This window comes from Paralichthys olivaceus, chromosome 5 (assembly GCF_024713975.1).
Source record: "Paralichthys olivaceus isolate ysfri-2021 chromosome 5, ASM2471397v2, whole genome shotgun sequence".
Lineage (NCBI taxonomy): Eukaryota > Metazoa > Chordata > Actinopteri > Pleuronectiformes > Paralichthyidae > Paralichthys > Paralichthys olivaceus.
The window spans coordinates 18,890,880-18,918,510 of record NC_091097.1 but is presented as its reverse complement, the minus strand read 5'-3'; the positions used below and the strand labels follow the sequence as shown (position 1 = coordinate 18,918,510).

At 44.0% G+C, this 27,631-nt stretch overlaps 5 protein-coding genes across 8 annotated transcripts in view; 3 read left to right on the top strand and 2 right to left on the bottom strand.

Moving 5' to 3' along the window:
- plbd1a (phospholipase B domain containing 1a) overlaps positions 1 to 27,631 on the top strand; it is a 125,342-nt gene that overhangs the window by 9,021 nt on the left and 88,690 nt on the right. The window lies entirely within an intron of this gene.
- Positions 117 to 8,154, top strand: sox10 (SRY-box transcription factor 10). 2 transcript variants are annotated; one of them, XM_020105406.2, is made up of 4 exons: positions 117 to 301; positions 2,357 to 3,183; positions 4,757 to 5,025; positions 5,175 to 8,154. In XM_020105406.2, exons 2-4 carry the CDS (start codon positions 2,765 to 2,767, stop codon positions 5,963 to 5,965), a joined length of 1,479 nt encoding a protein of 492 aa, XP_019960965.1. In that variant the 5' UTR covers positions 117 to 301; positions 2,357 to 2,764; the 3' UTR covers positions 5,966 to 8,154. The 2 variants fall into 2 exon arrangements, with proteins under 2 accessions (XP_019960965.1, XP_019960967.1); XM_020105408.2 differs by lacking the exon at positions 117 to 301 and having other exon boundaries at positions 2,446 to 3,183; positions 4,757 to 4,917; positions 5,175 to 6,345.
- Positions 10,451 to 12,487, bottom strand: polr2f (RNA polymerase II, I and III subunit F). Its single transcript, XM_020105377.2, has 5 exons — positions 12,307 to 12,487; positions 12,077 to 12,146; positions 11,633 to 11,763; positions 11,059 to 11,130; positions 10,451 to 10,909 (listed from the first exon to the last, which is right to left on the bottom strand). The coding sequence occupies exons 1-5, from the start codon at positions 12,324 to 12,326 to the stop codon at positions 10,819 to 10,821; spliced, it is 384 nt and encodes a 127-aa protein (XP_019960936.1). The 5' UTR covers positions 12,327 to 12,487; the 3' UTR covers positions 10,451 to 10,818.
- Positions 12,789 to 20,361, bottom strand: LOC109641066 (MICAL-like protein 1). 3 transcript variants are annotated; one of them, XM_069525674.1, is made up of 16 exons: positions 20,113 to 20,361; positions 19,756 to 19,993; positions 19,050 to 19,098; positions 18,809 to 18,950; positions 18,184 to 18,263; positions 17,942 to 18,075; positions 16,821 to 17,443; positions 16,677 to 16,722; positions 15,499 to 16,120; positions 14,796 to 14,918; positions 14,455 to 14,581; positions 14,280 to 14,370; positions 14,029 to 14,102; positions 13,570 to 13,684; positions 13,298 to 13,344; positions 12,789 to 13,217 (listed from the first exon to the last, which is right to left on the bottom strand). In XM_069525674.1, the coding sequence occupies exons 2-16, from the start codon at positions 19,908 to 19,910 to the stop codon at positions 13,093 to 13,095; spliced, it is 2,553 nt and encodes an 850-aa protein (XP_069381775.1). In that variant the 5' UTR covers positions 19,911 to 19,993; positions 20,113 to 20,361; the 3' UTR covers positions 12,789 to 13,092. The 3 variants fall into 3 exon arrangements, with proteins under 3 accessions (XP_069381775.1, XP_069381776.1, XP_069381777.1); XM_069525675.1 differs by having other exon boundaries at positions 20,212 to 20,361; XM_069525676.1 differs by having other exon boundaries at positions 18,184 to 18,260; positions 20,113 to 20,325.
- On the top strand, positions 21,029 to 27,572 carry LOC109641082 (ADP-ribosylation factor-binding protein GGA1-like). The gene is made up of 17 exons (XM_020105401.2): positions 21,029 to 21,140; positions 21,879 to 21,963; positions 22,212 to 22,287; positions 22,608 to 22,706; positions 22,806 to 22,929; positions 23,141 to 23,241; positions 23,458 to 23,538; positions 23,909 to 24,046; positions 24,186 to 24,267; positions 24,409 to 24,522; positions 24,618 to 24,770; positions 24,911 to 24,984; positions 25,066 to 25,253; positions 25,488 to 25,714; positions 25,824 to 25,993; positions 26,111 to 26,221; positions 26,344 to 27,572. The coding sequence occupies exons 1-17, from the start codon at positions 21,098 to 21,100 to the stop codon at positions 26,452 to 26,454; spliced, it is 1,977 nt and encodes a 658-aa protein (XP_019960960.2). The 5' UTR covers positions 21,029 to 21,097; the 3' UTR covers positions 26,455 to 27,572.

The following is a 27,631-nucleotide window of genomic DNA, read 5'->3' as shown; positions in this document are numbered from 1 at the left end:
GAGAGAGAGAGAAGGGGGGATGGAGAGAGGGATGGAGGGGGAAACATCTCTCAGCCAATCAGAAATATCTGATTCTGCATCATGTCGTTGTACTGCTCCTTTAAGGCTTGTCTTTCTTTTTTTTTTTTTTTTACTCCCAGCCTCATACAAGGAGCTCTTTAAGCCCCGGTGCCGACACACAGAGCAGGCATTCATACTCGGGCAGCGCAACGAGGGGGCTGGGGATCGAGCGTCACTTTGGAAACTCGGGAACTCACGGATTCTCGTGCTAAACCGGCGACATCCTTTTCTCATTACTGAAGTAAGGCGCTTAGCATTTCCAACTCTTTCCTCTCTGCTGCCTCTCACTCTGATGGTTTGACGAACGAAGCCCGACTCAGAATTAGACCATCGCCATTAGAATTATTATTCATATTATTATTATTTCAGGATTTGTGCGTAATGGGACTGTGCCAAAATTACTTTATTAGTTTATCGTGAAACTTCAGTTCATCTGAGAATAACCTGCTGCTTTTACAGTTTATTTTAAATGTTTAAATACGCCATGAACTTTTTTTTAAAATTAGCTTTCACTGTTTTTTTAATGAGAGCAAATCTTCCACTCGTCGATCTGTTTTGAATTGATTTCTCAGGTGATTTCGTTTTGATGTATTGTTCATCATCATTTGTCAACATTGAAGATTTTCCAACCAAGAAGACAGTTATCTTTTTCCCCCCACAGGCTACAGCTAAAACAAAACTTATAAGTGGATGAAGATGTTTTTTTTTAAAGTTGGAGGAAATTGTAAAACAACCCACAAACAAGCATCACTGACAACAACGCTTCTTTCTAACAAGCAAATTAAGGCCAAGTTATTGACAAATCGAGCGTCGGTAATGAGTTCACAGACCCGGAATTCATTAATGTGCCTGGGACACCAAGTAAACGTTATCAGATAATGGATGACATGGAATTTGTGTTCACAGACTATGACGAGGGAGTTAAGCGCATAGACGAGTTTTCATTTTCCATCAATTTATATGTTCAGTGACGAAACGAAATTATCACCAGTCAGTCAAGTGACTGCGATTTCTCTTTGCGCTCTTTCATGAGACATTAAATGCAAGAAGTGAGTCTCGCAAACACAGAAAAACACTGTGCGTAAAACGTCGTGCGCAATTGGCACCGAACGCCTCATTGCGCACGACGTTTTACGCACGGTGTCTCTGCGTTCCAGACGCGATGACAGCCTGTGTAAAGTGGCCTGTTACAGACCAGGTGGCGAGCGCCTGTCATTTATCATTAATGCGCCTCGGACAGATGGTGAAGCTTTGCCCACACAAAGCTTAATTAAAAACATGTTGAACTTTTACTTAAACGTTTCAAAAAAAGGGGCGAATCTTGTTTCTCTCAAATATAAAGGTGCAGTAACGTGAGTGTGAAGTGAGTGAACTTTTTCAACTCTGAAACTGACAGGACGTTTCTTTTTTTAATGTCACTTAAACGTGGGCGAGATCCCTAATTCCCCTGCAACATGATCCCGGGGTGAGGGGGAAACCAACCGGCGCCGCTGGTTCACGGGAAGTTCGCTGATTCAGATCCAGGACGTAAAGTTCGGGGCCGGGTGTTGATTTAATGGATAAAAACAAGGACGCAGTTTGCAGCCGCCGATAGACTCGCTCCTGTTCGACAAACAGACTGTGTCTAATTCACACGCGCGTACACGAAGTTTATATTTCCAGCGCCAGGTTGTGTTTGTCCAGGGACTGCGGGGTATAAATCCAAGACTGTGCTGCCGCGGCCTCGTGTCATTACAACACCTTCTCCTCGGGGAGCTTGGAATAACTGCGAAACCTTAAACAGTAGCTGTAAAGGAGGGGGTGGTGGTGGGGAGCTCTGCAAATATCCAACTTATATAAAAACCCAGACACAGAACAAAAAAAAAAGGGAAATGAACTGTTTTTAAAGGAGTTCAGACAATATTCTGCGCCTTTTACGCACATCTGCGGAATTTATAGCAGAGGCCTCAATGGAGGTTTTGTTTCTTTCCCTATTTCAGAGAGTGATAAATCTTGACATTTAACAGAACCACTTGAGACTCCTCTCATGACTGCATGAATGCAACAGGGAAAAGATTATAGATGCATAAGTCCCAATTTTATTGGGTAAAAAAAACTGGGGTGGGGCAAGCGTGTTAGTTTTGAGGTTTTGTTTCTCTGCGGAGTTGTGCAAATTCAATTCTCACAGTGTCCTGACTTGTTAGTAGATGACAGCGCCTCCTCCCCAGATGTGTTGGTGAGGCTGTAGTCGCCCAATGATCCAGGCACCGTCCCTGCCCCTCATCCAACTGATCCCTTCACCGCTCTGCTGTTGCAGGTCTCTGCTGCTGGAGTCCAATCGCGGGATACACGGAGGAGAGAGAGAAGGGGAAGTCAGGAGGGAAGTGAGAGCGGGTGAGTTTGGCGCAGACATCTGTGCATTAGCAGGTAAACTGGGGTCCAAGGTGCGCACTGAGCCGCCTATGATACCAACCACCCGGATGGAAAGAACTTTAATGTGGAATCCTCACAGAGTTTTGCAACGGAGGCTGAGAGTAGAGACAGACTGGCAGTTTATATTATAACTTAGAGGAGCCAGAGAAGAGACAGGTCAGATCAGCAGTCACCCGACACTCCGTACTCTGTAGGACAAACAGCAACAGGGACCCGAACAGGCACAGCTGAGCATTTGTAGGAACAGGCCTTTGCGTCCTCTGCGCACCTGGAGGTTTGTGTGTGTAGGAAGATGTCCAGAGACGAGCAGAGCTTATCGGAGGTGGAGCTCAGTCCCGGGATGTCGGACGACAGCCGCTCCCTGTCCCCGGGTCACTCCTCCGGGGCCACGGGCAGCGGGGACTCGCCTTTCCGGCAGCAGGCGCAGCTGGACGACGCGTCGGCGGGCTGCTCCTCGGTGAGATCCGACGACGAGGACGACCGCTTCCCCGCAGGAATCCGCGAGGCGGTGAGTCAGGTTCTCAACTGCTACGACTGGACCCTCGTGCCCATGCCCGTGCGCGTGAACACCGGCGGCAAGAGCAAGCCGCACGTGAAGAGGCCCATGAACGCGTTCATGGTTTGGGCGCAGGCGGCGCGGAGGAAACTGGCCGACCAACACCCGCACCTGCACAACGCGGAGCTCAGCAAGACCCTGGGGAAGCTGTGGAGGTGAGGAGGCCACTTTATGTGGATAGATGAATGCTAATAGTTCCAATGCACTTTCTGTGTGTAGCTGGATGGTACATAGGGGGGTGTTGGAGGAGTTCAGAACATGTAGGGGAAGGTCCAGGCAGGAGTGGAGCTGGAGATACTCAGATATCGACTGCATAGTCTATGTTAATCCTAAATAAATGTTCTGGATGAATCTTCAAGAAACATGTAATGTTTTTTTTAAGGGTCTGAGTTTTTGGGAATGGGGTTCAGGAGAGGTAGCTGTGGTCAAATCAAAGGATCAGTGTCTTTGTGTTCAGAATATTAAGTATAAAAGCATCTGGACAAAGCGTCCCTCCTGTTGTCACGAATATTCCCCAGAAAATATGTTTTCCACGCTCTGAATAGCAACAAGTCGATCATCTGATCTGCACCACCTCAAAACCCCCATCGTTCTTACCTCCCTCATCATGCACGTAGGCTCACACCGACACCGTGGTGACCACATTCATCTCACAGGCATTTGTGCACGTGGAGTTTTCATTCCTCTACTTTTGTCTTAAATCTTTCCAGTTTTTTCTGAATGTAATGATGTCTGTCATTTTTAAATGTGAGAGGACCCCCCCCCCCCACCCACCATGTAAGTGTATGTGGCATAATGTTTTCTATTAAATGTATTTGCTGTCAATTAATTAGTGTGACTCTTGAGAGACAGGGTGAGTCTAATTTCCCCGCTGTTGGACACGGCTCACCAGCTGAAGAACCAGAGTCTGTGTCCTGCGGTCACATGTTCCCGAGTCCAGACTAATTTCATACACCGTTTAATTCTCTGCCACTTGGCTGGAGCGACCGAGGCTCCTGAGGGAATGAGAGTTGTTTTCAGACCCGCTCAGATGAAATCGCGGCCTCTTCTGCTCCGAGTTACATTTACAAGAAGAGTTTCCACGTTATTTAAACTCCAATTTTATATTTTAAAAATAAAAGTGAATTCCTGTGTGGGGCTAATTGTTCACTGAACCATCACATTTGTTAAAGTCCAAACTTCTGTCAGACCTCTGCTTTGCATAATACTCACCAGTTCCTGACAGGAGAGGTCAGAAAGGTTAAATTCATTAAGGTTGTGGGGATCCAGCATTAATTAGATGAACACTTGACCTTGGGCTCAGGCATGATTGGTTAATTGGTCCAGAAACACGATGAGCAGGGAGGCAGAGAAAGGTCGGGGGTTTCTCATGCCATTCCTGCCAGCAGTAGAAATTAGGAGCTCAGTTCTAAGTTTTCAGACAGGAAGCTTCTATGGCCTCATTATTTCATTACTACCCAGCAGTCAAAAACCCTGGAAGGCACGACATGAGATACAGCTGTGCAGATACAGCTGTGCAGATGCAGCCGATGAATAAGTTACCTGCAGCAACAAAAATACATTTTTATATTCTGCAACGAAAATGGAAATCAAACAAATTTGATTATATCATATAAAAACTTTTTGCATCTTGTAGAATATTATACTTGCAGCTGCAACATGTGTTAAGTTTTCTTCTTCTCTAACGTTAACAAACGCAACCGTCTTGTTATTTCCTTTTCATCAAAGACTCCTCAATGAGAGCGACAAGCGACCCTTCATCGAGGAAGCAGAGAGGCTGAGGAAGCAGCACAAGAAGGACTACCCTGACTACAAATACCAGCCGCGACGCCGCAAGAATGGAAAACTTGGTTCCGGGTCAGGAAGTGAGGCCGAAGGCCATTCGGAGGGTGAGGGCCCCCACAGCCAATCCCACTACAAGGGCCTCCACCTGGAAATGGCCCACAGTGGGGGAGCCGGGTCCCCTCTGGCTGATGGGCACCACCCTCATGCTGCAGGTGGGCTGCAGGCTCCCTTCCACTACCCCACTGATCACGTCCTTGTGTTTTAGTTTGGATGCAACTGGCCAGTGTGGCACTCAGACATTTAATGGTTTGGTCTTCCGAGAAAAAGAGCTGTAACTACTTTTGTCTTGTGTCCCCCGCAGGTCAGAGCCACAGTCCCCCCACACCCCCCACCACTCCCAAGACAGAGCCTCAGTCTGGGAAGGCAGGAGACGGAAAGAGGGAGGTTAATGGGAACGGGGTCTCCCGTGGTACAACAGGACCGGAGGGAAGCTCAGGTGCCCCGGGATCTGGGAAACCTCACATTGACTTTGGTAATGTGGACATTGGTGAGATGAGCCACGAGGTCATGGCCAACATGGAGCCGTTTGATGTCAATGAGTTTGACCAATATCTTCCCCCAAACGGGCACCCGGGGGTCGGACAGAGTGCTGGGGGGGCTGCAGCTGCAACAGCTTCTCCAGCCTCGCCGTACACCTACGGCATCTCCTCAGCTCTGGCAGCGGCCAGTGGACACTCAGCTGCCTGGCTCTCCAAGCAGCAGCCTCCGCAGCAACATCACGGCTCCACCCTGAGCTCAGACCCATCCAAGGCCCAGATTAAGAGTGAGGCTGGGGGAGCCGGGGCTCACTTTGCAGAGGCCGTCACAGCAGGTTCCCATGTCACATATGCGCCTCTCAGCCTTCCTCACTACAGCTCTGCTTTCCCCTCACTGGCCTCTAGGGCTCAGTTTGCTGAATACGCTGATCATCAGGCCTCAGGGTCGTACTACGCCCACTCCAGCCAGGCCTCGGGGTTGTACTCAGCCTTCTCGTACATGGGGCCCTCCCAGAGGCCCCTGTACACGCCCATCAGTGACCCAGCCAGTGTGCAGCAGTCGCACAGCCCCACACACTGGGAACAGCCCGTCTACACTACACTGTCGCGGCCATGACAGATAACGATTCCAGAGGGCACTGGTGCAGGTTCAGCCCCCATGTCGGACCCAAGGAGCTACAGCGGCCACAGCAGCAACAACAACAGCAGAGCCGGTGGTATCGACGGTCAAGGTGGTCTGGGCTGTGGGGAGTGGGCAGGCACCGGAGGAGGAGGCTGGGGAGGCACGAGGGGAGGAACCCCGTACTGCGCCTTCCCAGACGCAGAAATGCTGTCGCAGCCCAAGTATGAGCTTGGCCCGTGGTGCTTTCGAAGCGTGGTTGAATATTAGGGGCGGACAGAGTAGTAGTAAGAGGGTGTTGCTTTGACGGAGCAAAGAAAAAAAAAAAAACACTCACCGAGCACTGCAGAGGTTCAGGTTAGATTCAACAACACAACTACAAGTGTTCACAGGTGTTGGGGGGGGGGGGGACTCACTGTGAATCGGAGGAGGGACACTGTCGTCCAAACCCCGCAAACTCAACCCGGGGGCCGGCAAGGACAGGGACAATGGACCACAATGAAAAGTACGTCCAGAGATGCAATAAGGTCAGAAGCTGGACCTGTGTAATGTAGCGCGGACTGAGAGGGAGTCACATTCACAGGTTCTACCGACAAGACAAAAATGGGGGAGCCAAATCATTTGGCTGTGGCTCGTTTCACTTCTCAGGCAAGTCGGGCCTTTATCGAACAGACGCTAGTGTTGTGTTGCTTTTGGAAATCAACACAAACAAATACTGATGCATTCTGTTGGATTCTGAGGCACATGGCTCCTGGTTGAATTCAAACTGTTGTGCTGTGTTCACCTCAAATGACTTTTGTACACGCAACACACATACATGGAAGAAAAACCATGTTAACGTTTGTTAAGTGAAATGTGTGTTGAGTCAGAAAAACGAGGACTATTATCAGGATGGTCTATAAAATGTACTTGAAATAACTAATGTACGTATACTGATGCATGCAGATATGAAATATTTGTAAAAACAACCAAAGTTTTGAAACCAAAACTTTAGAAATAGAAGAAACTGAAAGGTTTCTCCCGACAAGACACTGAACTATACCTTTACGTTACCTAGCTTCTTTCTTAGCCGCCAACACTTTTCCAATGTGACGTATATAAAAATTCTTGGTGTCAAAAATTCCTGTTGCTTTTTTTTTTTTTTTCCCCACAAAAGCACTGATGAGCGAAAATTCATATTTGATGTATTAGTGTAGAAAATTAACGGTCAAGAAAATTCTATTTATACTTTCACTGATTGCAATTTGTCAGAATATATGATAGAAGCTTTGTTTTTGACTGTGACGATGCCGTCAAACGCTTTTTGCCATAATTATCTCCACTGAAAACCTGCACCGCTGCCTTCTCTTAGCCACAGATCAACTTTTTTGAGATGTCACATCTTTTGATTACAGTTTTGTAACTTTTTAAAAAGAGCTATTTTCATACAGTATCAGTGTCGGTGATGCCAATACTGAGAAGCAGTTGCCAGAGATTGAGCGAATAAAAGCCAGCAGGAGTTTAAACGTTTTAACACGTCCTAATATTAAACATGAACTGTGCCTTGTCCTTAATAATACTTGTGACTAACACGGAACAGTGAAGAGAAAAGCTGTATTTATCTGTATTTGTTAAATCCTGTTTCTGTCTTTTTACATTTTTTTGTAAACCATTAGTTAACCAGTTTTTTTTCCATACCGTCTTTTTATAATCTCTCTTTAGTCTCGATGGTGTTTCCACGTATAATGTCTGTCCCTCATCTCCTACATGTGTTTAAAATCATTTATTTGTTTTTCTGTATATCACAGATATATATTCATTAATGGACACAGATGTAAAGAATATGCATGCAGCACTGCTTGTTTTAAATCACAGTCCACTGGTGCTATAAGCCCGTTTTTATTTAACCATTTACCTCCAGTAGCCATTTTCATCTGTATTTTTGTAATGTTGCTATGAATTTCCTATTTATATTTGTTTTGTTGCTTTTTGTGTGTGTGGGTTAAATGTTTCTCTCCATTTTGAAGAAAACATTTGACTGTTTCTGCCATTTTTTGTATTTAATCTTTTCATCCTTGTGTAACTGTCGCCAGCACTGTCGCCACAACTTCTAAATAACAGCAGGACCGCAAGCCTTCATCATGTGATGATGACTAATGATCTTTTACCCTCACTTGAAATAAAGCTTTTATTTCTGCTTTCATAAACGTCTGCCTCTTGAAACATTTTCACAGTGGAACAAATACACCTCAGCCTGAATACCAGCTGCAGTACGTAACAAACAATAACCCGAGACATCCCCATTCAAACAGCTGATTGACCCCGTTATAGAAATATTCCAATTGTTATAGAAGTGCTCGTCCTGTCGTTATTAACCACACACAACAACAGAAGCACATGCCTCCGGGGCTCAAAGCTCTGCTCACATTCTCAGAATAATCTCTTCAGCCGACGGTTAATTCACTTGAACTGCAACTCACAGCTTCAGCAGTCCACCGCTGACCATGAGCAGAGGTGAGCTGAGCGCGAGTGATGAGACAATGTGCTACATTACAGCAGCGGAGGAAGTATTCACGTACTGATGAAAAGTTCCCCAGACAGAACTTGAGCTAATATAATTGGTTATACGTGCCCATGTGCATATTTCCAGTTAGTTATATCGTGCATGTGTGTGTGCGTGTTTCTGTGAGTTGCAGGTTAAGCCTGACTCCTAATTCCCTCTCTTTAATCGGCTGTGTGATACTTTGCAGAGACAAAGAACGCCATTGAGGGAGAGTTGTGCAGGGGGGGGGGAATCAGGGCAATGAGGGAGCCTTACCCATAACTGCCTGGCCTGTAGCTTCACTGGGATACAAAGGGACTCTCATATACTCCCTGCACATAGACCCTGCAACCCCCGCTACCCACCCACCCACCCTCCTCCTCCTCTCATCCCCCACACTCACCCCATCCACTGAGAAACGCACTCTTCAGGTTGGAGCGGTAACGAGATTCAAACATTCCAAAAGTTACGAAAGGGACCCAGAGGGAAGACGCAGGTAGAGGCTGTGAGGCAGGTGTCGTCAGCGCACCACCGCCACCAGACAGAGCACGATCACCAGCACTGTTTTACTGACACACTGACGGACTTCTGTATCTTAGACGGAGATCTTTATGAAACAAGGTTACAAAATGGTCCAATTCATTGGAAGTCATTTTTCTCAGCTGGTTCAGTTGGTTGTTAACTTCTCGGAGACACAATAAATAGTCCTGAGCTCAAACGTAGAGCAGAACAGCCACAAAGTTGGAATCGTATTGGACCAAAGGTTTTAAAATCAGCAACCGCTTGATTTAACACAATTGATCATCCAGCAGGAATCTGATAGGAGGGACTGTCAGGGCTCGATAGGTCAAAGAACACAGCTGCTGGGAAAAGACGGATCGTAAAGTATTTGTGTGATGACCACAGTTTTAAAACTGAACGAACTGCAGTGGGAGAATAAATGTAAAAAGAAAAGAGATCAGAACAACATGAAAAACTAAAATCAAACAAAGTGGAGAGTCATATACGCAAAATAAGCCTGAATGTCTCAGTCCTATCCTCAGCAGGGTTAAGAGCGACCTGATGGTGGCCTCACTGTGGTGGGTGCTGCTGAGTGTCACATGCCCCCCCGCCCCTCCATCCCGTGAAAGGAGTGTAACGCCACCCCGAGGCACTGTCTCCTCCAATCAAAAGCCCCACAGATTAAAGCAGTTTTTTTTCCAGAAATTACTAACATGACTGTGGCTACACCCAATTATAGATACCAGTACAAACTGGCTTCTTGATAACGATGTTTTTCATATTTGTGAGAAGCACGAGAGAGATCTGCACCTCTTGTCGTGTCTTAATCTTCCACCAGAGGAAAACATGGGTTTATATTTCAGTTGTGATGCCTTTATGTAAATGTGTAAAATACAACGCATCCATATATTAAGCCGACACAAGCTGGAGTATCATCACACAGCTTTTTACACAACAAAGCTGTTGAACAATACTGCTCTGTGTTTATATGTTGTTTGAGATTCATCAGGCTGTCAAAGTAATTAACGATAATAAAAGACAGGGTTGTAAATAAAAGAAAGATGTTTGAGCTTATTTAACTATCAGACATTTTGTATTTGACCTGATTAAAGCAGAAGAGATTCTGTTCCCTGCACATCGAAGATCATTTTGAAGAGTTTGATCTGACAAATACATGAAATAACAGAAGTTACTGAAATAGCTGCTGTTGCATGATCTTTGACAACTCGGAAATACTGTGAAATATTTCATGTACTGCTTAAAAAAAATCATGATAACTAGCCCTTGAAGCTGTGTAATATAATGTAAGGTGAAGATAAATACATGACACTTCTACAGCTACTTCACTTTAACTCATGATTATATTAAATGTTAGAGGCACAGATGTGAACGATGGATGTTAACTTCAAACTGCAGTGAGTCCGTGTCAATGAATCATAAGTGAAGTGAATAAGACAAAGTTATTTATACAAAAGAGTTTATTCTAAACTATAAAACAGTTTTTTTTACACTAACCACCTCTCTCCTCCAAGACAAACAAATTACAACACAGGAATATTTTGTAAAACAAAAGTAAATGTTTGACTAGAGTCACATTTCCCCCTTGTGGTTATTAGTTGCACTGCAGCTGTTAAAACTTCTGACGTCTGTCAGATCGTGAGATCATCGACTCACATTTCAAATTTTTTCTATTTCAACACAGTCACCTGATAATTCAGTGGATCTTTTGGAGGCCGGAGCGACTGATGGCTGCGTCATTGTAAAGTCTCCTCTGGGTTTGTGCAGCTGACTGACCTGATAAAATGGCGGCTGTGACTGGATAATTTGTTTAGTCTGTTATGATGAGCTCGTCACAGCCCCAGTCCTCATAACTCCCATCGGGGAGGTACCTGCGGATGATGATGGGAATCTTTCTGCTCCTGTTGAAAGGGGCAAAAAGAAAAGTCTGGGTGAGACACTGAGCAGTACAGAGGATGTCAATGTCCTTCTCTTTACATCAAGACAAAATGAAACCACAAATTGAGTAATGATCTAAATTCATAAGAAGATAATTGAAACTATCACTTACTTAAGCTCTTTCATGGCTATTTGCAAGGGGTCTGTTTCTCCCTCCAGCTCCACCATGACTGGAGCACACATCCTGTTGGAAGAGGTCAAGTTTAAAAGTTGTGTAAGAGTCGAGTCGGACAAACAAACTCCATCCAAATAATCCTGCAGTACAACGACAGCACAACATTAAAGATATCGACTTGTGCCACTCAAACAAATCAAGCACTTGATCCTCGTGTAGCTCGAGTTACATGAGACAGAAAAAAGATCAGTCTGACTGACGGATGATTTGGAGAAAACCAAACATCGAACAGAAAATCGAATCTGTTTCCTTTCTGCTTCCTCGTTGACACTGTTGAACTTAAACATCACAGAATCTTTGACAAATTAAATTTATGTAATTATCATCTGAGGTTTTAAAGAAATTCACACACGAGACCTTTTTAAAACGTAAAGTGAACATGACGACTGAACAGTAGATTGCATTAACGATTCATTTCTTGAGGTTGTAAAACAATCTGCAATGTTTGCGTTAAAGTAAAATACAATAAATGTTGAACTACGAGGTGTGTGACTCATGTGACATCACTCACGCTATCTGAAGAGCTCGTGTCCCCAGCACTCTGGCCCGCTCGTATTTGGTCATGTACGGTGTTGTGATCCTCTTCTGGTTTGCCAGCTGTCCCTCTCCTGCCGGCAAGATCTGCACATTCTCCTGGTCCTCCTGCGCACAGGAAGAGAGCAGGTTTATTACATTATATTATCACACACACACAACAGAGGTGGTGGCAACAACTATTAAAATGTACTTTAATTTACACATAAACCAAATGTCAGATTCAAATATTAGAAACCAGAATCTCTAATCTTTACATATTTATATTTTTAAAACTACTATAGACACATATTTATTGTTATTGTATATTTGTGTGCTACAGAACCAACCTGTCCCCTTGTTTGTTATCTCGGTGTTTTATGTAGCATCAAAACAAAGTGTGAAAAACCCACATGACGATCTGGTTCTGACCCAAACTTACATCTTCCACGTTTTCTAGATCGTCTAACCCCTCGTCCTCTTCGGCGTCATCAAAGTCTCCATCATCGAAGCTACACACGTGACGGAAAGAGTTTGTGTTAAATATCTCAGATCCAGAGTTCAGAAGCACCACAGCTGCTAGCTAACAAGCTACACGTTAGCCGGCAATGACGTCCCTCGCGCTGTGAAAACACGTAAATGAAATAAACAGACACACGTGTCGTCACTCACTTGTCTTCGTGGTCGGACATGTTTCAGTCGGCGTCTCTCGTGTGTCTCTGTGAATCTTTAAATCGCGAATCAGCGAAGAAACGTTGTGTTGTCAACACGAGCCCACATGAGAGCCAGGACTTCCGGTGGCGCGGTGCAGCAGGGGAAACGTTCCGGCCCGTCAGGAGGACAAGTGCGTTTCGTTCCGCTTGTTTTCCAGCTGAGCGTCGAAATATAAAATGTCTCATGTTGTAAAAATAAACGAGTCAGATATTAAATTATAAGTTTATCTGATGCATCGAATGCTTCTAGATCTTCTTTTCGGAAATTCCGTGGTATTTATATTTTTAAACAAACTTTACACAGAAAAAAAACTCAGGAGAAACAATTTCCAGTTTTTACTCAAAACCATTTTATCAGATCCAACATCTTCTGAGTGCTAATTAAAATATGATCTGCTATGAGGACACAAGTTTATAATTCAAACAACACAAGACATAAAACCTTCTTGAATAAATATTTATTGCTTACTTCTACAAATACAAGTATGTAATGAAATAAAGGAACATAAATAGTGTCTGCACACAGCGACGTAGAAAATGTACACTGCTGATAACAGTGAAGAAAATAGAAAGTTCATCTTGCCTACACTACTAAGCTGCTCTTCTTGACCTCACTATATTATCATCATCATATTTTAATATGATGATCATCTTCTGCGGTCAAAATAAATATCAACACTGTCGTAATCTAAAAGCATAAACGACTGTTTTGTGTTTGTTGATTTTTTTATTTCATGTTTTTACATCAGCTCTTTTTCTCCATGGAGACCTTGATGCTTTCTGCTTTATGGTTGAGCATCTTAAAAACCTTCGTGGGCTTGAACTTTCCTTTTGACTTCCTCAGCTCTTTCAGTTCCTCTCTCTGGAGCGCTGAGGAGAAGTAACAGGAAAACTCAGGTTAGAGGAACGGTAAAAAGTTTGCAATTTAAACTTCAATGTTACTTTCTCACCTTTGTTATTCTTAGTGGCCTCTGAAAGCTTATCTTCTTCTCTTTCCCTGACAAGAAAAACAGAAGCTGAATTTTAATATTACAATATAGAAGTAGAGTTCACTCCTCCACCACGGCCCCTTAGGAAACCACATTTAAATTGAATACATAGACCCATACAACATCCTTCCACTAAGTTTCGTGCTAACCTGTCTGACGGTAATCCTGCTCAATAACAAACAGATGAAAACTACGAGTGACATGACTCTGAGCATTGTTTTTTTATTTTATACCTCTGTCTGTCCACATCCAAGCTGCTGATGATCTGGTTCCTCTGCTCGATGATGGCGACCAGCTCGTCCATCAGCTGCTGCTCTTGACTCCGGTCCTCCGGACTCCATTCCATCTCTGAGTGAGCAGAACACGGCGTGTTAACATTCAACCCCACAGAGATTTGTGCTGCATCACATCCACCACATTAAACACACACAGTAGTTCTTATATTTCTTATACGACAGCAGTTTCAGGTCAGAAGACAAAGTATATAAACATGTAATACAAAGTAAAGTGTGTATGTGCAAAGCCTTTTAACCACTTAGGAAAAGTGCTCTGGTTAGTATTTAAAAAGGAAATGTTGGGTCTATTAATGATTTAACACAGAATCATTATAGAGTTGTAATGTTTATGCTTTTTTAAGATGAATGATTATTATCGTCAGCTGATAGAAGTTAGGTAAAGAGCATCACACAGACCAGGTTTACAAAGGATGCATCTGAGCTCATACTCCACATCCGCCTGCCTCTCCTCTAACTTCTGCTGCTTTGTCCTGGAAAAAACATGAATCAGGAAAATTCCCTTTAACATTTCTGAAGAAAAATGCCCCAAAAACACATTAATAATCAGAACAGAGCACAGTGTTGATAAAAACAGCAACATGCTCAGGAGACTTTATCAGGAATAAACAGTGGAAATGAAAAATAAAGCACCTGACTTCTGTACTTACAGATAAACCAGCTCGGTATCTCTGCGCACCAGATCCTGTTTCTCATGGAGAAGAGAGAACCACTCCATTAGCATTCGTTCCTCCTCTTTATCTGGAATAAAAAGGACAAACACTGTCAGTGTCTAAACACAGTGCATCACAGTAACAAATGATCTTGTGAATAATGTGGCTGCACCATTCATGCAGTCTCTCAGATTCTTCTCCAGCTCCACTCCTCTGTGTTGCAGAGCCTCCAGACGTTTCTCCACTTCTCCCATCTCAGTCTGCAGCTCTTCTGTAGAAACATGTTGGTCTGTCTGCACCTGTCAGCAACACGGAAGAGCTCAACTCAGGAAAATCTCACTACAAACGTCAAGTGCAGAAAAAAACCTGCAAAACCATGAATGACTTTACACCAGATTTACACGAATCCTGCAATGAGGGCTGCAAACGTCAGTGTGAACAAAAACAATGAAGATACTATACACTTTTATTAAGTATTATTATCAATAATTGCCCTTTTGAGGTTTTTCACACCTTCCTCTTGATGAGAGGGAAGCCGTGTCCAGGGGCCGGGGCCCGTCGAGATGGAAAGGTCTGGAAAGTCTTTGATTTGATCATTGTGGGATTTCGATCAAAGGGATTCTCTCGGCGGGCCGGCTGCAAACAGAAATAAGAACAAGGTCTGGTGACATGTAACTGTCATGTTGAGATAACATCATAGAGAATTATTTCATCTCCTTTCAAACCTGCTTAACTGCTGATGTGTTTACTTAGTATTAACATCCCATAATAATTAATGTACTCAGTGATGACACTTACAAAACCAAAGCGATCGTGTCTGTTTGTCTTTCAGCTTTCTCAGAAACCACCCATCTCAAGAACATTGACAGACGCATACCTCTCCGTTTATTTTGCACTATGAGCTGCACCTGCCGTTACCGTGGTAACCACATGGGAGTGAAAAGACAACCCTTTAAATAAAGAGATGTTGCATTGTGGGTTTGTAGCATAGACTGAGAGTAAAGATGGACGACGCCTCTCTGCCTCCTGCCACCGTCCGGAGATGAAGCCAAAACATCCACGATATGAACGACGGCAGGGTCTATTGATCCGGGGGTGGAGCCACGGTATCGAGGTCTCGCATATAAAACACACGCTCGACCAATCACAAGTCAGCCTCAGCTGTCAATCATAAAACACAGTGACTGGTAGTTAATAATCAGTGGTGAGGTCATACCTTACTTTGCCACACGACAGATTCACTTGCCGCGGTTACACCGGGCAGTGAGGACCCTTGAGAGTGGACAGACATGATGACTGGCACAGAGAGACTTCTGGGTAGAACGTAACTCTGGCCCTCATCTGGTGCAACATCTGGCCCTGCAGCTGCTTCAGTCACATCTGGGAGTGAACCAGCCGTGCCTCCATTTTCAGCCACATGTGGTGGATTGATTTGACCCGTGTCTGCAGCTGGTTCACTGGACGTCTCCACACTCACGCCCCCTGCTGGATCGGGTGTCGCAGCCCCGCCGGCCTCTTCGTTATCTGGACTCTTTGCTAGAATGGCTTCATCCAGCGGGTTTACATCAGACTGAGTATTTTCATCTGATCGAACAGCCACCTCCTCTGAACGACTCGCCTCCACTGAGCACTCAGGTTCAGGAGCCTCCTCCTCATCCATGTTTCCGTCAAATGGATTGGGACCTCTTGCTCTGGTTCTGAACCAGGGGCCCTGCTTTATACAAACAGATTTGGTTCGAGGAGTGGGCCCCGGGGGGGGGGCGGGAGGCAGCTGTGTCCAGGGTCCCGGATGAATGATGGTCATCCAGGGATGGTTGGTTTTCATTGTAGCGCTGGTGCTAAAAGGGGAAAGACGAGAAGTGATTTTCGAGATGATTTCACCACCAGAGGTTTTTATTTTCATACCTGTCCATTTGTTTTTTTGGCTTGTTTGGATAAATTACAACGAAACTCGATAGAAGGATGTGAATCTGTCACTGAGGAAAGACATTGGTGCAGATCTGGATCATGGGGTGAAACCAGGAATTATAATATACCTTTCTTTAACATTGCAAGATTTCTCTTATTTCCTGAGGGAATAATTCAAGGATGTTGTTGAAGAAAGTCAGGCTCATTAAGGAGATTAATATTTATGAGCATGTGAAGTTTGACGCAGCTTCATTGAATTTAAAGGGACCAACCGGGCCTCAGCGGGGTCGTAGACTCTACTGAGTCACATTCAGTTTGTACGCTGTTTTGTAAAACTCCAGGGCATTTTAGCAAATAAGTATAATAATAAATAAAGAGGTGTTGATGATGATAAGTGATAATAATGGTAAAATAAACAAGGCAGTTGGACACAAGCAAACAGGGAGTTGGACACAAGCAAACAACTGAGTCATTCTGTCAACTTACCTGTGAGAAGAACTGAGTGGACTTTTACTTTGGTTGGATAATTTACCTGCACAGACAAGAAGGAGAGAAAATAACTTCATAACAACACACACGTACAGATGAAGCTGGAAACAGCAGCGGTGGAATAACATGTTGTGTATTTACCAGCAGGGGAGCTGTTTGTTGTCTGGGAGGGTTTGGTCCTGGGCACAGGAACAGGGACCTCAGATGAGTCGGACGTTTGTGCTGCTGCTGGAACCTGCCGACCGCCTCCTCCTGTCACTCCTCCACACGGTGAGGAGCTCTCTGACGGCTGTTGAGAGTTTGTGGTTTCTTGTTGTATCTCTCCGTCTGTCTGAACAGGTGCAGCTTCAGCTTTTCCAGCCCCTGCGACCGACCCGTCCTTATCACTGGGTGGAGGAGGACGAGGTGGTGCCGGCTTCTTCAACATGCTCTTCACTCCAGAGTCTCTGTTATCTCTGCATTCCACCTCGCTGCTCCTCTCCTGCCTCTCGTTCCACTGCGTCTCTGGTGCCTCACAAACCGGTCTGTCCTGTGACTCTGTTGTCTTAGTGTAATAAGGGACGCTGGAGACAGCCAGGCCACCCAGAGACACATACCCTGAGTGCAGGTCACGTTTGGGACGATCCTCAGTCGATCCAGTTTGCTGTTTGAGGGCAACATGAATGTTTTTACTGTCTGTTAAATGGTCGGTGCAGATGAAGGAGGCAGCATCACTTCCCTTTGTGTACGACTCTGGTAGAAGAGTGCTGTGGCACAGTTTGCACCTGGAAGACAAACATGTGTTACTGTGAAAGCATCTTTAACACAGAACCCCGACAGTTATCAAATGTTCTATCTCACAATGTTAAACAAAGTGAATCCTGGATCTGCCCCCCCCCCGACACGGTTTAAATCCATCGAGTAGTTTTTGTTTAATTTTGCTTACAAACAAACATTAAATACTTTATCACCATATTTCATCGACATGTCTTGAGATCAGATACAAATGTGCAGAGAAGTTCTCTGTATTATTTCTTTAGAAAAATCTGTCTTTCGCAATGTGAAGGTGAGAAAAGTCCTTTTAATCTTGTTCCTCTCTGAACTTCACTCTTCAATAACAACGACTCAGCAGTTTTTGCTTATAATCCTGTCAGTAAACAGAAATGAAAACATAATTCTGCAGAGGTACTTCATTCTCACGTCTGTCTCTCTCAGGTCGGAACATTCTGGATGGACCTGGATCCAAACACTAATGTAAACACTCTGATGTCACAGTGTGTCACCTGAAACAGCTGCGATGGAAGACCTTCCCGTCGATCAGATGTCTCTGTATGAGGTGGACGGGCTTGAAACACAGATTACACACCGTCCGAGGGCCCGTGCTGGACAGGCGATCAGTTTCCAGATGGGACGAGCTCTGAAACGACAACAGAAGGACATGCAGCTGAGGTCGACAAAGAGTGTGTGAAGACAGGCACGACTATATCGGGAGAGAATGTTTGTGTTTGTGTTGAAACTGATTTACCTTCAGGGGTTTGAGAACATCCGGAGTTTTTCTCTTGTTTGAGACTGTGACCTGCGATGATCTCAAACCAGAGCGATCTGCTGCACAGTCCAGAGAAGACAAAAGGAGCACAGCACAGTTTGATTCATGACCTGAGCATCAAGGAGACGTGTGAGTGAAGAGTCCCAGTGCCCCCCCCCCTTAAGGACTCACAGACTTTGAGGCGTGTCCCTCATAATTCAGAAATTGTGAGTGAAGGATTCCTCACAGACTTTCTGAGCCCTTTATGCAGACTTCACACAATTTTTTCAGAATTTTCCAAAGGGAAAGTAAGACGAGAACTTGGAAGATGAAATCCATAAATACACAACATAAAATGAAAAGTCTCAAACTTTCCAAAGCAACATGATGTGGTTCCTTTCATTTCAAGGCTCCTGCTGCTTCTCACACCGGCACAAATAAATCTATGAGGGTTCAGGGTTCGAGTCCTTTGGGGGGGGGGGGGTGGCATTGTGATTCATCCTACAAACCTGTCAGAGACCTTCAGCAACATCAACATCATAATCAGATAATAAACCTGTCCTGCTGTAAGTAACTCTAAATACAGAAAAGGTAAAGAGGTGAAGGTCTGTGGGAAACTACACACCCTGAGACGTCCTGTTGAAGACGCAGTATAAGTGTGAAAGGTACGAGATGACGCTCAGAGAATCAGGGACCCTGGTGGAGATCATTTCTTTTGGGTCCAGCAGCGCAGGGATGCCCAGCTTCGTTTCTGCAACTTGAAACGCCTGCACACCAGGAGGAAGAAGAAACAGACAGCGCCAGTAGATGACAGAGCCGTTCTTAAACTGTGGCTTGTGTGAACAACATGGAGGTTAATGACTCACCAGTTTGTGATTGAGATAAACATTATCTTTGGAGAGGGAGCTGAAATCTCTGGAGTGAGAGAGAGGACAGAGAGATCGATTCAATAAGAAATATCACAAACGAACCAAACTGTTGCCTGATGAGGAATCAATGGTCAACCAGACAAAGCAAAATGCAGTTCAGGATCACAGGTTAGGCCGCTAGTAAATTAGATTAGAGTCAAGTTCAACTATTGTTTCTAGGAGTTAAAAACAAACTAACTAATCCCATTTAAAGGCCGAGGAGAGAGACAGAGAGAGATTTAGCAAATAGGAGCAGATTAGTCTGACACTCAGAGAACAGCTCCTCACTCTGCTGCAGATTAGACTGAACGTTAGACAGGGAGCAGACACGTCTCAAAATGAAATAACACGTGAGATGAAATAAAGATGTAGAATTAAATAAGATGAAACAGACATTACAAGACAAATCAATAAAATAAAGTAGAACTCAAATTTAATTTAATTTTAAAAACGAATAAATAAAATAAGAATGTCAAATGAAACTAAAATAAATTGAATCAAATAGACGGAATTAATGTGTCTTTAAAAAAAACCTAATAGAATTAAAACAAAGATTAAAAAAAACAATTTTAAATAAAATAAAACTCATGCCACAGATCAGGCCTCACAATGTAATGTAGCTGTACTAGTCTGCAGCTCTGTAGGAAACGTGTGGTCCACTTACATCAGGTCAGGTCGGTGTTTGTGGATGATGGCACAGAATGCGAGTCCATCTCTGAACGATGTTGACATGTTGCTTATTTCCACTGAGCGGTAACTGGTGCACGTGACTCTGCACCAGTCCAGCAAAGTCCTCGGTGATGGGATGAGCTCAGACATGATGTCTGCACGAACATGGCACTTGATGACTTACACAGATCTGTGCAGCTCTGACTTCGAGGGAGGAAACAGGAAACGAGCACCTACAAACACATGCAATTACTTTTCCTGTGCAACAAAAATAAATAAATAAAAGAAATCTGCTAAAGTTGTTGGTGAAGCAGCAGGAAGGACATGAGGTTTTTTTTTTTTTTTTTTTTACATCGCTTCGTTGTTTCCATCCAGAACCGAAGTGTCCCACGGTTCCTCAACACAAAACAACACAGACCAGCAAAGAGCTTCTGGAGCAGCTGAGGGTCACCTGCGTCCTGAGTTTCCTGGAGTGGATTTGTTTGAAATGGTTTTAAGTTTAAAATCAAAAATTTAAAAATCCGTTACTTGCAGCCCTGTTGCTCCGTGTTGTGCTGCACTCTGTGGGTGAGGTGCACCATAGCTGCCGCTGGAGGGCGACACAGAGCTGCTGCTGCTGCACTGTCATCAGAGAGGGAAGGTTTCCGGTTTCAGACACGTGTCAGAACAACGTATAATAAAAACAAACAAAAATAAAAGAGGTCAAACACAAAAGATGGATGACAGCTTCATTAAAAACATAGACTGTATATAAAAGATTAAAAACAGGTTATTTGCTGGTTTCAGTTCTTGCTTAGAGTCCTAGTTTGATCAAGGGACAGCTCATGGGAAATATTGTGGAATAATATTACTGACAATTATTATTATTATTATTCTTTTAAAGTTTCAACTTTAAGTTTTATCATATGTAAGTTAACACAGGGTCAACGGTACGGCTTGGACAGGAAGAACAGATCAGCTCAGTAAACGTAATATATTATAGTATAAGAAAGAAAAGGAGAGAAGGAAACATAACATAAAGTAAATATAAATAAAGTACAAGACCATTTCTTTTTGATATGAAAGTCAAAGTTACTAAGATGTATCATTTGTATCTTTATCATGTATTTATTACAGCAGGTTGTTCACATGACATTATATAAAGTTTTTTAGAACAAATGCATATAATAAATATATTAATATAATGAAATAAATAACGTAGGGTAGTTATAATTAGCAAATTATGCTATTATTTTGTAAACGTCTTTTCTTTTGAGCTCTTGTTTTTACGTCACATCCGCCTTTACAATCCCGCGCGTCCCCTCGCGAGACTTCCACTCCAGTCAAATCTCGCAGTGATGGCTGCTCCTCCGGACGCGGAGACTCTGGAGTCTCGTATCAGTGAGTATTTCCGCTCGTGTCCCCGGGCCCGTGTCGTCTGCAGACCCGGGTCCTCGCACCGCACCGCGGGTTGTAGCGGGTGACATGACAGCCCACCGCGGTGGAGCGGGTCCCGGCCGAAGGGCTCCCGGATCCCGCGGTCACATCCAGGATGCTAACGTAGCTCCTGCTGCCGCTGTGGCCGGCAGCTGTCAACACAACACGGGCTCACTGAGCTCCGGCTCCGGCCGCACAGCTCCGGCAGACACCGGGTGACGGGACCGGTGTGAAGCCATTTTAGTCACATAGGGTCCGTCATCAGTGTGCAGGCGTCAGAAAGCCCGAGTGACACATAGCGACCACCGACAGCAAGCTAGCTAATGTGATGTTAGCGCGTGTGTGCGCGTGCGTGTGTGTGTGTGACTTCATTAATTGGACTTTTCATTTATTCCTCTGTGACTTTTCCTTCGAACTCAGATCGAGTTTTACTTGTTTAAAAACCTAAATATTCATAATTCACGTCTGTAATATAAAAGTACTTCAGGTATAAGTACTGTGTTTGTCATCAGTTTGTATTCTCTCTGAGTTAAACTCAGATGCAGTGATGACTCATTTCTTACAAACAGGAAAACCTTAGAAATACAAATGATTAAAAATAATCCTCGGTCCTATAGAAGCCTATGTTGTAACATGACTGTAATTTTATAATATTAAATATAATGCAGTAAATCTTATCATCTCTGTTCTCTAACATTTCAGACAGAGCTACCAACCCGCTCAACAAAGACACGGACTGGAGCAGCATCCACGCCTTCTGTGACCAGCTCAACAATGACTCAAAGGGGTAAGACTGACGAGGTGCCAGGGCCAGCACTTTGTTTCTGCTTCTTTCCTCAACGATGGTCTGCTTGTTTCTGATTTTAAGCTCAAGGCGTCTGATTCAGGCTGAATTTCAAACAAATAAAGTCACTTCTGATTGTAAATTGCACATTTATGAGGTTACAACTGAAGATCGTGCACATGTTTGAACTCTTTGAGTGGTTGAAACCCTGATGTCTCTGAATTCACTGTCACTGGTAACTTGTGTTCCAGACCTCAGCTGGCCACCAGGCTCCTGGCCCACAAGGTCCAGTCTCCACAGGAGTGGGAGGCCATGCAGGCTCTGCTGGTGAGTTCAAATCTGAGTCAGTCCGTCAGAAGGAGCTGCCTCCTGGTCCTCACTGCAAAGTTTTCATCAGAATTTTATATTCTGCTAAAAAAAATGAGATTTTACAGATTATATTTCCATTTTCCAAATGAGACATTTACTGCCACAAGATTTCCAGTATTGTCAGATTTAATTCAGTAATATTCTCAGTGTTCCTAAAATCCATGTGCATCGAATCCTAAAGCAACAGAATGCAGAAAACTGCTAGATTTTCAAACAAGGTTGTGTTCCTAATACGATGTGTAACTCGTTTCCCCTGTTTTATTTTGTTTCACCACAAGGTTCTGGAAACATGTATGAAAAGTTGTGGGAAAAGTTTTCACAGTGAAGTGGGCAAGTTCCGTTTTCTTAATGAACTCATCAAAGTAGTTTCTCCAAAGGTAAGACTTCACTCTGCGTGTGCTTGTATGTGTAATGTATTTTTTCCGTTTACGCTTGTATGTGAAAATCACTGTTGTTGCCCTCCATCCCCCACTCAGTACCTGGGCTCACGGTCACCAGAGCCAGTAAAGAAGAAGGTTCTGGAGTTAATCTATAGCTGGACTTTGGGGTTACCTGATGAGGGCAAGATCTCAGACGCTTATCAGATGCTGAAGAAACAAGGTGAGAGGCCGTCTGTCCTCAGAGGAATGAAAATCATAACTTCTGAAGTTGTTATAAAGACTGAAAGGTGCAGCTCAGGTCCATTTTCAGCTTAACTCTAATAACACTGTTTACAAGGTAATTAGGGCTTTAGCAACAAATAACAGCAGTGATAAGAAGTAATGACAAATCATTTCACTCTTTGTCTTTTTCAAATTGTGTTTGTAACCAGGTATAATTAAACAAGACCCAGAGCTTCCACCTGACAAACTACTGAACCTTCCTCCACCCAGACCCAAGAATGCCATTTTTGAGGATGAGGAGAAATCAAAAGTGAGATTTTCCAAACATTTTGAAAAGCATATTAACATATAACTGTTGTAGTTACTATTTATTTAACTGTACTAGTTACGTTGAAATATATTTTGCAGTATTTGGTCTTTATGTGACCTGAGCCAGTTTTAATTGTGCTCTTGTCCTCATCAGGATTTCTAAAGACTGTTGACTTATATTTCACTGTGTGAACTGAGGCTGTTTTCGTTCTTTCAGATGCTGTCTCGTCTGTTGAATAGTTCACACCCGGAGGACTTGAAAGCCGCCAACAATCTTATCAAGGAAATGGTCCAGGAGGTAAAGCTCCTTCCATCTCACATTACACTCTTTTTATAAATCGCATGTTTCTGTTTTTTTATAAACTACTCTGCTGGTTATTTGCCTTTTCACGTGATTTTAAGAAAAGGAGAATAGAATCAGAACAATGCACTCGTGACAGGAACATACACCCAATAAGGAAATGGGTTTGTGTGTGGCTGGCAGAGTGATTCAGCAAGAGTTGAGATTTAATTTGTCCTGATTTAAAGGGAACTGCTCTTTGCTCTTGTCACTGATATTTTTCGAGCGGCCTCTCTCTGACATTGCTGTACTTCTCCATTCTTGCCATTCATGCACGCATTTGTGGCCACGCCCTTCCATTTCTGAATTTATCTCTTGTCTCTTTCAGGATCAGAAGCGAGCAGAGAAGGTGTCAAAGCGGGTCAACGCCATTCAGGAGGTGAAGGAGAGCGTCGGTCTGCTGACTCAGCTTCTGCAGGACTACGACAGCACTGCCAGCAACCAGAGCAACGCTGAACTCATACAGGTGATCTGAGAGACGTGTGCTTTTAACCAGAACGAGATTCAAACTGTTCTTTTGTGCTTAGGTGCACTAATGTAGCCTGAGCTGTAAATCAGAAACTTGATTGCTAGCTGTTAATTCGATTTGTGTGCTGTGTGGTCAGGATCTGTACCAGCGCTGTGAGAAGATGAGACCTACACTGTTCAGACTGGCGAGTGATACCGAGGACAACGACGAGGCTCTGGGTGAGTGGTTTTTCATCTCTCTAAATTTGCAAACGAGGAGAAGAGAGATGAGCCTTGTTTATTTGCTGCAGAATCGTTAATGTTCTCTTAAATCTACACCTGTATGTTTGATAAGGCGGATTTTCTTGTATCTTTCCCCAGCGGAGATCCTGCAGGCCAACGACAGTCTGACTCATGTCATCAACCTCTACAAGCAGCAGGTGAAGGGCGAGATAATAAATGGCAACAACACATTAAACACACAGAAACAAACAGGTGGGTGAAGCTACACATTCTTTTTTTTTTTTTCATCAATTTAGCTCTTCTTTGTTTCAAGCTTTTCACTACTGGCTTGAACCCATTTTTCACAGGCGGAGGAACAGCACTACTCGATCTGTCAGGATTGGACACGTCACCCCAGTCGCCTCCTTCCTTCCCAGAATTTCCCACTCCGACAGACGGCCTCAACGCCCCCACACAGGAGATGGGGATAAGTCTCCTTGACGACGAGCTCATGTCACTCGGTAGGAGCATTTCAGGCCTTTCCTGTTGAGTGTTAGTTTAATTAAACAGCTTATGAACCAACTACTGAGGATCGAAAAATAATAATTCTGGAAACACTGAAGGTGTTACTTTATTTCTGAATGCCTTGTGCATCCCACAGGTTTAAGTGAAGGAACACACACCTCCAACCCTCCCTCACAGCCTGAGGACTCCACAGCCTGGGACTCCTTCCAGGTGGGCGGAGGGAGAATTAAAGTCATGTTATGTTAATGTGATTAATGTCACCTGTAAAACAGATTCTTCTTCTTCTTCCAGTCTTCTGACAGCATAGAGGCCGATATCCCTGCAGCACCGAGTCTCCTCCTGAGTCCAGACCCACCCTCCCAACCTCAGCCGCTTTCATCTGGCTCCGCCCCTGTTAACTCTGCACTGGACGAGCTGGACCTGCTGGGGAAGACGCTGATGCAGCAGTCCCTGCCTCCAGAGGGACAGCAGGTCAAATGGTATTTACCTCAAATGATACTAACACCGGCACATTCCTGCTAAAACTTCGAGAGCAGTCTAGAGATAATCTTTAAGTAAGCAAACTGCTGTCCATCTCAAGACCGAGAGATATCTCCATTCTGAGGTATTTGTATTTGTAGAAAGTCTGCAGCAGCTGACTCAAGACAGTTATCTGGAGTTGAGTGCATGTCTGAAAGCAGCTACAGGTGGTTTGAATATTTCTCTGCTTTCAGGGACAAGCAACAGTTCAAACCAACACTGAGAGATCTCCAGAGCAAGTCTGGTCCCAACATTACCCCAAACCCAATCCCAGTGTTTTCCTCTGAACCTCCTGCACCTCTCAACTCTCAGCCCAGCCTGGGAACTATATTGCTGGATTTACCACAAACTCTAACAGAGACGCCTCCTGCTGAAATCACCCTGACTGATGTTTTTGTACCGCTAGAATCCATCAAGCCCAGTAAGTAAACAGAAGTCACTTGACTGCTCGATGCTTCTTCTACATTTGTATGGATTTATCACATCTGCCCTCTCTCCGTCTCTCTCCGTCTCTCTCCTTCTCTTTACAGGTAGTCTGTTACCTGTGACCGTGTTTGACAAACACAGTCTGCGGGTTCTCTTTCACTTCGCCCGTGACTCGCCTCCATCTCGTCCTGATGTGCTGGTGGTGATCGTCTCTATGCTGTCCTCAGCCCCCGCCCCCGTCACCAATATAAACCTGGAGACGACAGCTCCAAAGGTCAGCAGTGAGAAAGCCTTTGTGTCCTATTGGAAACACACCAGCTGATTTTTCACTTTACATTTATGGAAGATTAATCTGATAAAGACATTATTATCACTTTTTCATTTACTGTAGTCTATGGCAGTGAAGCTGCAGCCTCCGTCAGGAACTGAGCTCCCAGCTTTCAACCCCATCCTTCCTCCTGCAGCCATCACACAGATCCTGCTGCTGGCAAACCCAAACAAGGTAAGTCAAGATTCTTAACTATCCAGACACAGGAGGGTCTTCATCAGTACAGAAGTTTTCCATCCAGCCGAGTGTCGCTGGAAGATTAAAAGTCTTCTCTCCTGTGTGTGTGTGTGCTTCAGGAGAAAGTCCAGCTCCAGTACAGATTAACCTTCACCATGGGAGAAGAGGAGCACAGCGAGAGCGGCAGTCTAGAACAGTTTCCTTCTCCGGACACGTGGGGGAATCTATAGCATTTGAACACAACCAGACAGACACTGCCTTCACACTGAAGCTTCCTTCTAAAACCAACCCAACACTCAAGTTTTCCTTTCTGATCACTTTCTTTGCTTGGTATTGATTGTTTTCCTTGGATTACGCTCATGCTCCGTCTGTGTAACGCGTGTATGCTTTGCTCTAAATGAGTCTTGTCTGTTGTTCGTGGCGGCTTTAAAACAAACCTGTAACTGCTTCCCCCTGAAGTTGTTGCAGTCTTGCCATCTTTTTAACAAACAGTGCTAAGAAAGAAGAAAACAACAACGTGGGGATATTTGTTCATTTGGTTCGCTCGTTTTTTGTTTTGTTTTGTTTTTTCAGCTGAGGCACAGAGTCAATTTAAACCCGTCATGAGTTCTGTTTACGTTTCTCTCTGCATGTTCTGCAGACACAGTGAAACACAACGCTGACACAATCCAGAACACGAGGAGGGAAATCTTGAGCTTTACATTGATGAAGCTCATCTTCGTTTCAAAACAACTTTTACATAATCACACCATCTTCTTGTGACGTCTGTTTTTGTGGTGAGGGAAAAGTTTTCTTTCTAACACTGTTTCCCTTTCTTTTTTCCTCCTGTATGTAAAGAACAAAAAATACTGTAACATCAGAGTTGTTTATCTGCCACATGTGCCTATTTTGCAGTTCAAACTTTAGCGTTAGTCATTTGGATGGATTTATTTGTTTCATGCGTTACATGTCAGTCATATTGGTTCCGTAGTTTGTCTGCAACATTATAACCTTAAATAATGTTAATATATTCAAAGTGATCAGTGATATGAAAGTTAAATTTAGTCGTCTTTACTTTAGCTGGAGATTTAGATTATGATTTATGATTTAAAAATATGCAAACTGAGCTGCACACGGGTGCTTCTCCTGCTCAGTGTCTCAAACATGACCAACTCTCTGCGATGCATGTCGGCCACGCTGAACACCACCTCCCCCCCACAGGATCCCAATCACATCCCACTGCACTAATCTCCAATATGACGGCCTTGTAAATACCAACGATCACAGTTCTGTTGTGTACAATTGACTTGTGCAAGAGCATAACAATGGTAAAATATTCCAAATGGCTAATAAAGTTTTTTCTTGGTGATCTGTTGGCCTGTTCATTTCTCCTCCTGCCAATTTAACATCGCCTCCTGCTAAGCACCT

Bases quoted from the DNA above. Each gene is read 5' to 3' on its own strand.
- sox10 (XM_020105406.2), top strand. From the start codon at position 2,765: ATGTCCAGAGACGAGCAGAGCTTATCGGAGGTGGAGCTCAGTCCCGGG. The intron at 3,184-4,756 runs GTGAGGAGGCCA...TTTTCATCAAAG, and splicing joins ACCCTGGGGAAGCTGTGGAG to ACTCCTCAATGAGAGCGACA. The intron at 5,026-5,174 runs GTGGGCTGCAGG...TGTCCCCCGCAG, and splicing joins GCACCACCCTCATGCTGCAG to GTCAGAGCCACAGTCCCCCC.
- polr2f (XM_020105377.2), bottom strand. From the start codon at position 12,326: ATGTCCGACCACGAAGACAA. The intron at 12,147-12,306 runs GTGAGTGACGAC...TCACGTGTGTAG, and splicing joins ATGTCCGACCACGAAGACAA to CTTCGATGATGGAGACTTTG. The intron at 11,131-11,632 runs GTGAGTGATGTC...CTCTTCCAACAG, and splicing joins ACACGAGCTCTTCAGATAGC to GATGTGTGCTCCAGTCATGG.
- LOC109641066 (XM_069525674.1), bottom strand. From the start codon at position 19,910: ATGTCTGAGCTCATCCCATCACCGAGGACTTTGCTGGACTGGTGCAGA. The intron at 18,076-18,183 runs GTAAATCAGTTT...TTGTCGTTTCAG, and splicing joins ATGTTCTCAAACCCCTGAAG to AGCTCGTCCCATCTGGAAAC. The intron at 13,685-14,028 runs GTCTGTGTGATG...CTGCTCACTCAG, and splicing joins ATGCATCCTTTGTAAACCTG to AGATGGAATGGAGTCCGGAG.
- LOC109641082 (XM_020105401.2), top strand. From the start codon at position 21,098: ATGGCTGCTCCTCCGGACGCGGAGACTCTGGAGTCTCGTATCA. The intron at 21,141-21,878 runs GTGAGTATTTCC...CTAACATTTCAG, and splicing joins GACTCTGGAGTCTCGTATCA to ACAGAGCTACCAACCCGCTC. The intron at 24,047-24,185 runs GTGATCTGAGAG...CTGTGTGGTCAG, and splicing joins GCAACGCTGAACTCATACAG to GATCTGTACCAGCGCTGTGA.